The following is a 12,411-nucleotide window of genomic DNA, read 5'->3' as shown; positions in this document are numbered from 1 at the left end:
CCTCCCCCTCCCCCCCGGCCTGCCCGGCGCTCACCTGCGGCAGGATGTGCTGCGTGTGGTGCACCCAGTTGGCCATGGAGTCCACCAGCTCGAGCACCGGGATGCCCTCGAAGTCGGGGTTCTCCTCGTAGGAGTCGCGCCCCGCGCCGCCCTCCTCTTCTTCGTCGCCCTCCTCCTCCCCAAACTGGTAGAAGCCGAGCGGGCTGATGTGCGTGGCGGCCGAGATGCGCGCGATCTGCGCCCGCAGGTAGTTGGCCTCGTTGCCGGGGAAGGGCGGGAAGCTGACGACCGGCGCGTCCAGGTGGCCGGTGAAGAACTTGCGGATCCTGCGCGCCTGCACGATCTGCGCGGGCGTGACGTGCGGCAGCCGCGCCCACGGCCGGCCCGGCTCGTTGCACACGAAATACAGGTACTTGTTGGTGCCCGAGCGGCTCTCCTCCTTGGGGACGGCGGGCGGCGGCTTCCACGCGGGCTTGGGGACCACGTCGCTCACCTTCTCCTCGTCTTCCTCGCCCTCCTCCTCGCCCGGCGCGTCCGCGGCTTCCCCGCCCTCCACCGCCTCCTCCACCTCCTCCTCCTCGCCCTCCTCCTCGCCCTCTCGGAACTCCACCTCGGCCACCAGGTAGCTGCGGCGGAGCCCCAGGATCTTGCCCCAGAAGCGGCACGTGTGGACGGGCTGCTGCTCCACCAGCTGCTTCAGGGCCAGGAAGATGCGGAAGCTCTCGTCCGAGCTCAGACCCACGCCAGCCTGCTCGAAGTAGAAGGCCGCCTCCATGACGTTGGGCACCGGGGTGTCAGCCTGCAGGGGGGAGAGGTGGAGGGCAGAGGAAAGAGGGCTGAGGCCCTGCTCCCCCTAGCCTAGCCTGGCTTGTGAAATCCAGAGAAGGAAACCGCTCTGTAACCCAGCTGCTCATGCGAGCACTGCGGGTCGGGGGGGATGCAGGGGCAAGTCCTTGGGGGAGGAGGTCCCTTAGAGGAAAACAAAAGGGAAAGCAAGCAAGCAAGCAAGCAGGCAGGCAGGCATGCAGGCAAGAAGGAAGGGAGGGAGGGAGGAAGGAAAGAAAGAAAGAAGGAAGGAAGGAAGGAAGGAAGGAAGGAAAGAAAGAAAGAAAGAAAGAAAGAAAGAAAGAAAAATGGAAGGAAGGAAGGAAAGAAGGAAAGACAGAAGGAAAGAAAGAAAAATAAAAGAAAGAAATAAAAGACAGAAAGAGAAAGGAAAGGAAAGAGAAAAGAAAAAGAAAAATCATTAGGAGAAAATCCTTTGCTCCTTCATCCTTCCCCCTTTCTTTCTGCCCGGAATGGGGTGTGAGATCTGGAGGCACAGCAGCTATTTTGGGACCATGAGGCAATGCATGGGGTGGTGTGTACCCATACCCTAATGATGGTAGAGTTGAAAGGTGGAAACTGCTGGGTCCCCAGTGGCATCAATGAGCCACTGCTCATTACCTCCCTGGCCTTCTTGTTGTTTGGGACAAAGAGGCCCCTGCAGTCTTGCTTTCTGTTACTTGCACCCAAATGCACCCCTAACAGATGCCCCCAAATCATATAGCAAATTAAGGGAAGACACAGGTCATGAGCCCAGGAATCCGTGATCCTGGAGGATGGCGGAGGTTAAGTTCAGGGAGACAGAGGGAGAGAGGCAGAGAGGTGGGGAAGTGGGGGCAGAAAGGGAGTGAGAGCAAATTGAGGGCTGGGACTAGACTACGGTGAGGTTTGGGCCCAGCCAGCCACCCCCACAACCACGTGGCCACAGGCTGACCCCAATACTTTTCACTGAGTCAGTGCCGAAATCTTTCTGAAAGACCCAGTGGGAGCCAGTCCCAGGCCAGGGCAGGCACTGAGATCTAGCAGAGAGCAAAGCCAAGACGTCCTTCCTTGTGAGGTCCCACGACCTGGCCTTGGCCTGCCTGACGGGTCCGGGGAAACACAGTGTCCAAACCGGGGCCACTACATGCTCTCTTGCCGGAATTTGAAATCAGAATGGAGAGAGAGGAGGTTCAGAAGGTAGAATAATGAGTCTCCTCAAAGATGTCCACGTCCCAGTTCCTGAGCCTGTGACCATCTAACAGGGCAGAAGTGACTCGCGGGCGTGATCACATTAAGGATTCTGGGATAGGGAGGGGCGCCTGGGGGGCTCAGTTGGTAGAGCATCTGACTTCGGCTCAGGTCATGATTTCACAGTTCGTGGGTTCGAGCCCTGTGTCGGGCTCTGTGCTGACAGCTCAGAGCCTGGAGCCTGTTTCAGATTCTGTGTCTCCCTCTCTCTCTGACCCTCCCCTGCCCATGCTGTCTCTCTCTCTTAGAAATAAATAAAACATTAAAAAAAAAAAAAGATTCTGAGATAGGGAGATCACGCTGGATGATCTGGGTGAGGCCGAAGTCATCCCAAGGGTCTTGCGGAGTGAAAGGGGGGAAGGCAGGAGGGTCAGAGAAGACGTGATGGAAGCAGAGGTCAGAGTCAAAGACAGGAAGGCCCTGCACTTGGCTGGCTTTCAAGCTGGAGGAGGGCCCTGGAGGAAGGTGCGCTGTTTCGTTTTTTGGTTTTTTTTTTTTTTTAATGTTTTATTTATTTCTGAGAGAGAGAGAGACAGCGTGAGCAGGGGAGGGTCAGAGAGAGAAGGAGACACAGAATTGGAAGCAGGCTCCAAGCTAGCTGTCAGCATAGAGCCCGATGTGGGGCTCGAACCCATTAACTGTGTGATCATGACCTGAGCCGTAGTCAGACGCTTAACCGACTGAGCCACCCAGATGCCTCAAAGATGCACTGTTTCTAGAAGCTGGAGAAGGCTAGGGAATGGTTTCTCTTCAAGAGCCTCCGTTAGTAGGGCAACCCTGCCGACCTTGACCCTAGCCTGGGAAGCCCAACCCGAAGTGGACTTCTGACCTCCAGAGCTATGAGACGAAATCTTACATGGCCTTAAGCCACTCAGTTTGTTGCAGCAGCGATAAGAGACCGATATGGGTCCCCTCTGTGTGCGCGGCTCAAAGTGAAACAGGTAAAAAGTGGCGCAGGAGCCACGTGGTGGCTGACTCTGAGACTTTGTGTCCAAACTTCACCTTTCATAAGGACACGAGGCGTAATGGACCAGCGGTTCGCCCTATTCCAGAAGGACCTCATAACTAATTACGTCGGCAATGCCCCTCCTTCCGAAACAGGTCAGATTCTGAAGGACCTGGGTGAGGGATACTTCGCCCCTTCATAAGGTTACTTCATAAGGGGGCGCCTGGGTGACTCTGTCATTTGAGCGTCCGACTTCGGCTCAGGTCATGATCTCACAGTTCGTGGGTTCGAGCCCCATGTCGAGCTCTGTGCTGACAGCTCGGAGCCTGGAGCCTGCTTCGGATCCTATGTCTCCCTCTCTCTCTCTGCCCCTCCTGACTCACAGTCTGTCTCTCTCAAAGGAATAAACAAACAAACAAACAGACAAACAAAATACTACATAAGAGTTTTTGGAGGACACAATTCAACCCATGACAGATGGTTGGTGTAAAAATGAATACCCATGCTTAAATCACAAAGAAAAGATTTGGTGACAAGCATACTAAGGTTTTCCCTAAAGGTTTATATACTGTGTTCCTGTTTGTTTGTTTAAATGCTTATTCTTTTTTTAATTTTTAAATGTTTTTTCTTTATTTCTGAGAGAGAGACCGCATGAGCAGGGGAGGGTCAGAGAGAGAGGGAGACACAGAATCCAAAGCAGGCTCCAGGCTCTGAGCTGTCAGCACAGAGCCCGACGCGGGGCTCGAACCCACGAACCGTGAGATCATGACCTGAGCCGAAGTCGGACACTCAGCTGACTGAGACCTCCAGGTGCCCCTGTTTGTTTTTGTTCAAAGTTCCATGTGTGAATAGTGCTAAAAGGAACAATTTATTGCATCTTCTCCCTCTGCCTGCTGGCCATGGGCATGCCATTTTCACAAGGGTTTGAAACCCCTCCCCAAAGGGGAATGATATGTTCCCAGGCCCCCAATGCATTCAGGAGGGGCCATGTCACCTGCTCTGACTGCTTGAAACAGCAGTGACAGGGACACATGTCCCAGCCAGTCAGAAGCTGTAAGAAGGAACCGCTGTGGCACTTGCTACCCTCTCTTTTTTCTCCCCAACTGTGGCAGCCTGTGGCACAATGCGGTGGCCTCCATCGCCCTGGGTTCTCAGGCAGCTGGTGAGCAAAATCCTCTGGGAACCCGGGGCGGGCAGGTCCTGTGAGCAAGAAATAAACTGTGTAGGTTTTTTTTTTTAAGTCTTTTTTAAAAATAAAATGTTTATATTATTTTTGAGGCAGAGAGAGACAGAGCCTGAGTGGGGGAAGGGCAGAGAGAGAGGGAATCACAGAATCTGAAGCGGGCTCCAGGCTGCGAGCTGACAGCACAGAGCCTGACACGGGGCTCGAACCCACGAACCGTGAGATTGTGACCTGAGCCGAAGTCAGATGCTTAACCGACTGAGCCACCCAGGCGCCCTTGTGTAGTTTTAAGCCACTGAGACTGTTGTGCTGTTTTTGTTTTTGTTTTTGTTTTACTCCCAGCTCGAGAGGTGGCACACCCTAATACTCGGTAGTAGGAGAATGGTTATTTTGAAAGTGGTTCTGGCACTTTCTCCCCCTTGTAAACACAACGCGAATGCTGGCTTTCCTAACAGATGCTGTCATCGGCCACGCAGGGGGCGTGGAGTCAAACCTAATTCCAAGACACCTCACTAACGAGAAGGAAGATAAAGCAATGAGTGTAGAGGGGCGCCTGGGTGGCTCGGTGATCTTGGGTTCGAGAGTTCGAGCCCCAAATCAGGCTCTGTGCTGTCAGCGCAGAGCCTGTTTCGGATCCTCTGTTCCCCTCCCTCACTGCCCCTCCCCTGCGCTCTCTCTCTCTCTCTGTCTCTGAAAAATAAATAAAACATTTAAAAATTTTTATTAAAAAGAAAAAGGGATGAGGGAGTGACTGGTCCATGAGCCAATGGCCACCTCCCTCCTTCTGGGAATCCCCACCCCCCCATCCACTTGGCAATGGAGTGGCCTCACCAATCATGTTTAAGTGATATTACTCCGCCCTGCTCACTGTTGATTGGAGCAAGAGTGGAAAACTGCCCCTTCCCCCCCGCCAGGACAGGTCAGATTCTGCTTCTCTCCTCTGCTATGGCCAGTAGCGCGTGACCGAGCGGAGAGGGAGTATAGCCGGCATCCTCCTGCCCAGAGATTATTTCTTTGCTATAATCTGGCTCTGCCAGGGGCCCAGCCACGTCTCTACCCGTGGGTTTGATAGGCTCAGTCAGTCACTGTCGGCCCGCTGAGCCGGCACCATCCACCCCCCTTGCTCCACCGTCACCCTCCCAGCCTCGCCTGCAGCCAGGGATGGTCCCGTGACCCAATCTGGCCAATAAGATGCAGACAGAGGTCTTCCCAAAGGCTTCTGGGAAACTTTTGCCCCCAATTTTTGAACTTTACTTTTTATCTTTTAAGTTTATTTTTTTAGTAACCTCTACACCCACTGTGGGGCTCGAACTCACAACCCTGAGATCAAGAGCCGCGTGCTCCGGCTGAGCCAGCCAGGCGCCCTCCAATTTTTTTTAAAGGGAGACACACAAAGAAAAGCGCTCCCCACCCCGTCCCTTTTTGGGGCCACTGGTGTGGGACTATCAAGTGATGAGTTCAAGGACCCAACAGACAGAACCGAGGGCATCTCCCGGAGATCTTGGGATCTCACAGAGAAGATGCCCCAACTCTGCCCACTCTGGGTGACGTGAAGCAATTAAACGTTTTTGCTGAAATGCTTGGTCCATTTAAATTAAGCATTTGCAGCCAAAGGCAAGCCTAGCTGACTGCACTGGTCAGAGGTGGGACTTATACTCAGGCTTCTTCATGCCGAAACCTGCATGAACACCTTCCTTGGCGTAGAAATAGGGAGGCGGGTTGGGAACGGGGGGAGAGGACGGTCCTGGGTGCCCCATCCCCGGGGAGCGTCCTTGGCAACTGTAGACGGCCTTCACCTGACCATCGGGGGTGAGAAAAACTTGTCTTCTTTAAACCACTTGTCTCCATTTCTGCAGCATCATCTATTGCCTGCCTTCACGTGATCTAAGTAAAGTGTTAGTTTTTGTAATGTGATGAAATAATACTCAAGTTAGTCTGGAATTATAATTGCGAGAATCGTCAGGAACGAAATGAAACAGAGGCGCAGTGAGTTCTAGAGCAGAAAGCCACCCACGGGGCGAAGGGGAAGAATAGAGAATCCGCCAACAGGTCGAGTCCGTAGAGGCGTAAATAAGTCAGAGATGGCATTTCAGAGGACGGGGGGACGGGAAGAATGCACTTTTCCACCGTGGCTGTTGACACTGTGGCTAGCGCCTTGGAAGAAATAGAAGAAAGGAAACGAGAGCCCTCCCTCCAGTCAGAGAAATAAATAAAAAAGTGCTGAATCACTGATTTCTTTGAGTCTCTTCCTAGAAACATGCACAGGCCCCAAACGCCCAGAGTTTTGCCACGAGTTTGCAGACCTCCCAGAAAGAATTCCGGCTCCAGATTCTAAGCGGGTGGGGCCTTCAGGGACGAGGCGTTCAAGGGGGCGGAGCCTCCCGGGGGATGAAATTTCAACGGGGCGGAGCCTCAAGTGCAGTGGTGCTCTAAGGGGGCGGAGCCTCTAGGCGCCAAGCTTCTAAGGAGGCGGGGCCTTCGGGGCCTTGCGTTAGAGGCGGGTGGGACCTGGAGGTGGAAAGGAAGGGTGCATTTCCAAGTGGGTGGGGCCTCCCGAGGAGAAACGGGATCTGAAATTTAAAACCATATTCCCAGGCAATGCTTCGCGCCCAAGACTCGGTATTTCCACCTGCGCTTTCCTCACGCGAGGGCTCATTCCTTTGTCAGACTGTCGTTGCCGTGGTTTCTCACCATCCCACCCCACCGTCGCCAGAATCCCAGAGTCTCAGAAGCACAGAAGTGAGCACAGAGCAACCGCATTTGCAGATGGGGCAAAGGTTCTATATAGCACGGGCTTGGGGGACGTGGTGCTGCCTTCCCAGTCCTGTCGCTGGTACTTCCTAGCTTCCCGCCCTCCGAGCCGAAGTCTTTCCTCTGCAAATAGGAATTAGGTAGCACTTGCTTTGCGGGGGTGTTTCGGGGATGAGAGGAGACAGGGCTCTCTAAGCGCTTAGCAGGGGCCTAGGAGGCCTCGGAATGATGATGCATAGAGTCCCCAACAAATGCTTCTTGAACGAGGGACAGAACACTTCACCTGAATGTTAAGCCGTTGTCCAAGCCTGGAAACAGAATTGGGGAATTAAATATTCTGAGGATAGTGAAATGTTACTGGGCCAAGCGTGGAAGAGCTCTTAGCGGGTCTCTACTTACAAAAGGGGAAACTGAGTCTGGGGGTAGGGGGCAATTCAGTGTTGAGAGACCCCAGGAGGCAATGTGTTTCACAGAAAACGCCTGCGAGGCAGAATTATTTTGGGGAGGGAGGGGTAAAGAATGGCGAGAGAGAGACCTGCCTCCACCTTCATGTAGCCACTGAAGTCAGCTTTTTTTTTTTTTTTTGAGAGAGAGAGAGAGAGAGCGAATGGGGGAGGAGCAGAGGGAGAGGGAGAGAATCTTAAGTAGGCTCCATGCCCAACGCAGTGCCTGATGAGGGGCTTGAGCTCACAACTGTGAGTCTGCTGCTTAACCGACTGAGCCACCCAGGCGCCCTTGGAGTCAGTCTCCTAAAAAGCAAAGCTGACTCGACTTTCCTCTGCTTCAAACCCTTCCTTGGCGCTCCAGCCACCTCAGGAGAAAGCCCAGTCTCCTTGGTCTGGCATTCAAAGCCCTCTGTGACCCTGATCCCCCTGGCCCGGTGCGCACCCTTAACGGAAACTGTTGGTTTCTGGGTCATACCGTGCACTTCCTCACCCTCAGACCTTAGCACACTCTGTGACCGAGCCTGGGTCACTGCCCCCACTGCCAGGCGCCCGCCTCCCCTCTGGCTCACTCACCACCTCCTCCTCCATCTCCTGTTCGCCCTCGCCTCCGCCGCTCCGGAGGAACAGCGCCTTCTGCCTGTCCGCCATCTCGTAGGTGGGCTGCATCTCCGGGTCATCCTGCATGGTGTCCAGCTTGGGGTGGAACCACTCCCACTGCGTGGTGCGGTTCAGCGACTCCAGGATGGACAAGGGGTCCTCGGGCCGCTGGTTCAGGATCTTGGTCAGCAGGTTCACCAGGTGCTCATACCTGCCTCCCACGGGAGGGGGAGTGGGGGGGGTGGGAGACATCACTCGATCAGCTCAGTGAGCTCACCGCTGTGCGCCTGGCCCTGGGCCTGGCGCCGGGGACACAGTAGAGAAAAAAGGTCCCTGCCCTGGTGGAGTTGACATTCTGTTGATGGAGACAGAAATGAACCAAATATGCAAAACATATAGCGTGGCAGGAGGTGGTAATTTCTATGGAGACAAAGCAGGGAATGGGGGCTGGGGATGCCGGCGATAGGCGATGGCTGGCAATTTTAAACAGGGAGGGGGGCCAGGGAAAGTCACATCAAGGTGACATTTAAGCTGAGATCTGAATGACCTGAGGAGGCAAACCGTACAGATACTGGGGGTGGGGGTGGGGGTGGGGAAGTGTTTCGGTCAGAGAGAACAGCAGGCCCTTAGACACCTCATGAGTCTCACATGATCTTGACAGCAAAACTCAAGGAGGCTGCGCCTGGGTGGCTCAGTCAGGTGAGTGTCTGATTCTCAAATTTCGGCTCAGATCACAATCTCACACAATCTCACCACTCGGGGTGCAAAGCCTGCTTGTGGTTCTCTCCTCTCTCTCTCTCTCTCTCTCCCTCCCTCCATTCGTGTGCACTGTCTCTCTGTCTCTCTCTCAAAATAAATAAACTTAAAAAAAAAAAGATTTTTAAAAAACTGAAGGAAACTAGGCGAAAGGAAAATTCCATGCCCATCTTGCTTAGAAATACAGAAGCTGAAAGCCTAAGCAAAAATATTAGCAAGTTACATCCAGCAAAAAGATGCTCTCGAAAAGATGATGCACCATAATTAAACTGGGCTAAAAACAGGAATGCAAGACTGGGAAGATATTAGAAAAATAGGGAAAAAATAACTCCTCATGTTAATATGTTTAAAATATATGTAAAATAACCTCAGTAGGTGCAGAGAAGTTGTTTGATAACATTCAACACCCACGTATGATTAAAAAAAAAACCCTACCAAATGAGGAATAGAAGGTAATTTTTTTTTATTTTTAAAAATGTCTATTTATTTTTGAGAGACAGAGCACGAGCAGGGGAGGGGCAGAGAGAGAGGGAGACACAGAGTCCAAAGCAGGCTCCAGGCTCTGAGCTGTCAGCACAGACCCCGACATGGGGCTTGAACCCATGAATCATGAGATCATGACCTGAGCTGAAGTCAGATGCTTAACCGACTGAGCCACCTGCCCCAATTTCTTAAAATGTTTATTTTTTGAGAGAGAGACAGAGAGTGAACAGGGGAGGGGGAGAGAGAGAGGGAGACACAGAATCTGAAGCAGGCTCCAGGCTCTGAGCTGTCAGCACAGAGCCTGACTTGGAGCTTGAACTCACAAACCGTGAGATCATGACTTGAACCGAAGTCAGGCGCTTAACCGACGGAGCCACCCAGGCGCCCTAGAAGGTAATTTTTTATAATTGCATAAAGGGGAGCCCCAAGTAACCTATGCACACCCCAAACATAATGGTGAAGGACTGAGCATTTTTTTTTCCCTCTAAGATCGGGAAGGAGGATGCCTGCTTCATGACTGCGCCGGAAGTCGTGGCCAATGCAATCTGACATGAAAAAGGAAAGGTAATGGGGCGCCTGGGTGGCTCAGTCGGTTAAGCGTCCGACTTCGGCTCAGGTCATGATCTCACGGTTCATGGGTTCGAGCCCCGCATCGGGCTCTGTGCTGCCAGCTAGCTCAGAGCCTGGAGTCTGTTTCAGATTCTGTGTCTCCCTCTCTCTCTGACCCTCCCCTGCTCACGTTGTCTCTCTCTCTCTCAGAAATAAATAAAACATTAAAAAATTAAAAAAAGAAAAGAAAAAGGAAAGGTATAAAGGACTGGAAAGGAAGAAGCAAAGTTGCCACGGTTTGCAGATGATATGGTTGGGAATGGTGTGCAGAGGCCTTGAGCGGAGGGTGTGCCTGGCATGTTGGCTGGAGCAGGAGAGAGAAGGATCAGGGGAGGCGAGGAGGCAGAGTGATAAGGGGATTGTAATGGCTTCCCTGTATCTGAGTCAGGGACCACGCTGGGCACTGGAGAGCAGTGTTGGATTCTCACCACAACTGTACATCTGAGGAACAATGATGATCCCTACTCTCCGGGTGAGGAAACTGAGGCATGGAAAAGTTGAGGGCATGAGTCACACAGTGGTAGCACAGTCAGGATTTGAAACCAGGTTGGTCTGATTTCGAAGCATGTTTGTCTGCGGGGCGCCTGGGTGGCTCGGTTGGCTGAGCGTCTGACTCTTGATTTCAGCTCAGGTCACGATCCCAGGGTTATGGGATCGAGTCCTGCATCGGGCTCCAGGCTAAGTGTGAGCCTGCTTGGAGTTTTCTCTCTCTCTCTCTCTCTCCCCTCCCATTCTCTCATGTCTGCTCGCTCTAAGAAGAAGGGGGGACCAACCCTCTGGTGGAAACCCTTTGGCAGTCATCTTGGGTGTAGTGGAGATCCATCACTGGCTTGGGAAGGCTAAGGGGAGGTCAGACTTTGACCATGGCTTCTCAACAAAGGACCTTGAAGCTTCCAAGGTTGGGAACTGTTGGGAAGAGCTAGAGGTTATTTCTGACTAGACTCCAGGATCAGAGGCCAGGAGCTGAGCAGAGATGAAGTTGGGAGAGAGACAGGGGCCGGATGGCCGTCGCGAGGAGCACGAACTTACTCCTGAGCCACAGCAAGCTCTGTGCGTGGGAGACGGATGGGGTCAGTTCTGTGCTTTAATAAGAACTGTTACTTCTCCAGCCTTGTCTTTTCCTGCCCCCCCTCTTTCTCCCTTGGTTCTAGTCATACCAGCCTCCTTGCTCTTCCTCAAACACCGCAAGCCTTTAAATGTGCTTCCTCCTTTACCTGCCCTCCCTCCTCTCCTTCAGGTCCCTGATCAAATGTCACTTCCCCAGAGGCTTTCCTTGACCTCATGGTATTGAACATGCACTCCCGAACCCCCCTTACCATGCCTTATTTTCCACCTTAGCTCTTATCATTACTTATCATTTATTCTATTTATTGTCCGCTCGCCCACTAGGATGTAAGTTCTATGATGACGTAATGGGGACCGAGAACTGTATTCTCACCACAGCTAAGAGGCTTTGGCAAGTTAGTGGCTAATCGGGCCTCAGGAGCCAAATCATACGGATTCTGCCACATCCCAGCTGTTACCATTTTGGATGTGGGACCGAATTTTTCTGTCTTGGGTTTGTCCTCTGTGAAACGGGGATGGCAGACGCCCTAATGTCAGCTGAGAGAACTAGATGTTAACGCGGGAATGGTGGCGTCTGGGAAGAAAATGCTAGCCATGCTCGGTGTTTTCACCGCCCGACTCCGAGTCTGAGTCAGATGCCCCTGGGCCAGTCCCTGGTTCCCCACGAGGCGTGACCCCCTGTCTGACTGAAGAGACCCGGGAGCCCGAGGCGGAGCCTTGGCTGGGACCCCTCCCTGGCGGGGCCCCACCCCCTCCCGCACCCGCGAGCCCCTTCTCACAGGCTGAGGCTGCAATTGACGCTGGTCTGCAGCAGGTAGGCCTTGGCATTCTGCACCGCCAGCTCCCGAGGCTCCGGCTCCGGCTCCTCCATAGTGAAGGGCATGAAGCCCAGCTCGGAGGGGGAGAACTGGAGGGCGGGGTCGTCCCTCAGGTAGGGCCCGTGCTGGGCATCCTGGCTGTACTGCATGTCTTCTCTCTGGTACATGTTGAACTGGCCCAGGAAGTCGGCCCCGGAGCCCTGGTAGGCGGACTCCAGCTGCTCGAAGAGGCTGCCTTGGCCCTGCTGTAGTTGCTGCAGCACCATGCTGGCGGTTCGGGGGACCTGGATCCCGCCTTCTTCCAGGTAAGGGTGGGGCTGTATGGGAAAGCCCATACTCAAGGGCGGGTACTCTACACCACCCAGCTGGGCGTCCTCAGCCTGGAACATCAAGTTCTCCTGCTGGGTCACGGTGGCCCCTGGTGACCAGCCCTGGAGGTTGGTCTGGCTCGCCAGGTACCCCTGACTGCTCTGCAGGACCCGGGCCTCAGGCGCTATCTGCTCCGCCTCCTCGGAGAAGGCGGGCTGGAGCTGACCCAGTTCCCGACTGCGCTGCTGGGAAACCTGGGAACTCCTCCGACTGGAACCAGGCGGCTGGGAAGGGGGCTCAGGGTCGGGCGGCGGGTCTCCCATAGTTCAAAATGGATCGGAGGCTTCCAGGAGGAAGGCTTGCAGACAGGCAGGCCAGGCCGGTCCCCCGCCC

At 53.8% G+C, this 12,411-nt stretch overlaps 1 protein-coding gene across 2 annotated transcripts in view; it reads right to left on the bottom strand.

Annotated features, from left to right (window-relative positions):
• RSPH6A (radial spoke head 6 homolog A) overlaps window positions 1-12,405 on the bottom strand; it is a 19,296-nt gene extending 6,891 nt beyond the window's left edge. For both annotated transcript variants that reach the window (XM_077747101.1, XM_077747102.1), the window contains exons 1-3: window positions 11,671-12,405; window positions 7,955-8,189; window positions 35-799 (exon numbers count right to left, since the gene is read on the bottom strand). In XM_077747101.1, the coding sequence (XP_077603227.1) occupies window positions 35-799; window positions 7,955-8,189; window positions 11,671-12,341 (1,671 nt within the window). In that variant the 5' untranslated portion in view covers window positions 12,342-12,405. The remainder of the gene's footprint in view (window positions 1-34; window positions 800-7,954; window positions 8,190-11,670) is intronic.
• Window positions 12,406-12,411: the final 6 nt, after the last annotated feature.

This window comes from Crocuta crocuta, unplaced genomic scaffold (assembly GCF_008692635.1).
Source record: "Crocuta crocuta isolate KB4526 unplaced genomic scaffold, BGI_CrCroc_1.0 scaffold334, whole genome shotgun sequence".
NCBI classification, from domain to species: domain Eukaryota; kingdom Metazoa; phylum Chordata; class Mammalia; order Carnivora; family Hyaenidae; genus Crocuta; species Crocuta crocuta.
Note: the sequence above shows the minus strand (reverse complement) of the source record. Positions and strands in the feature narration are given on the sequence as shown.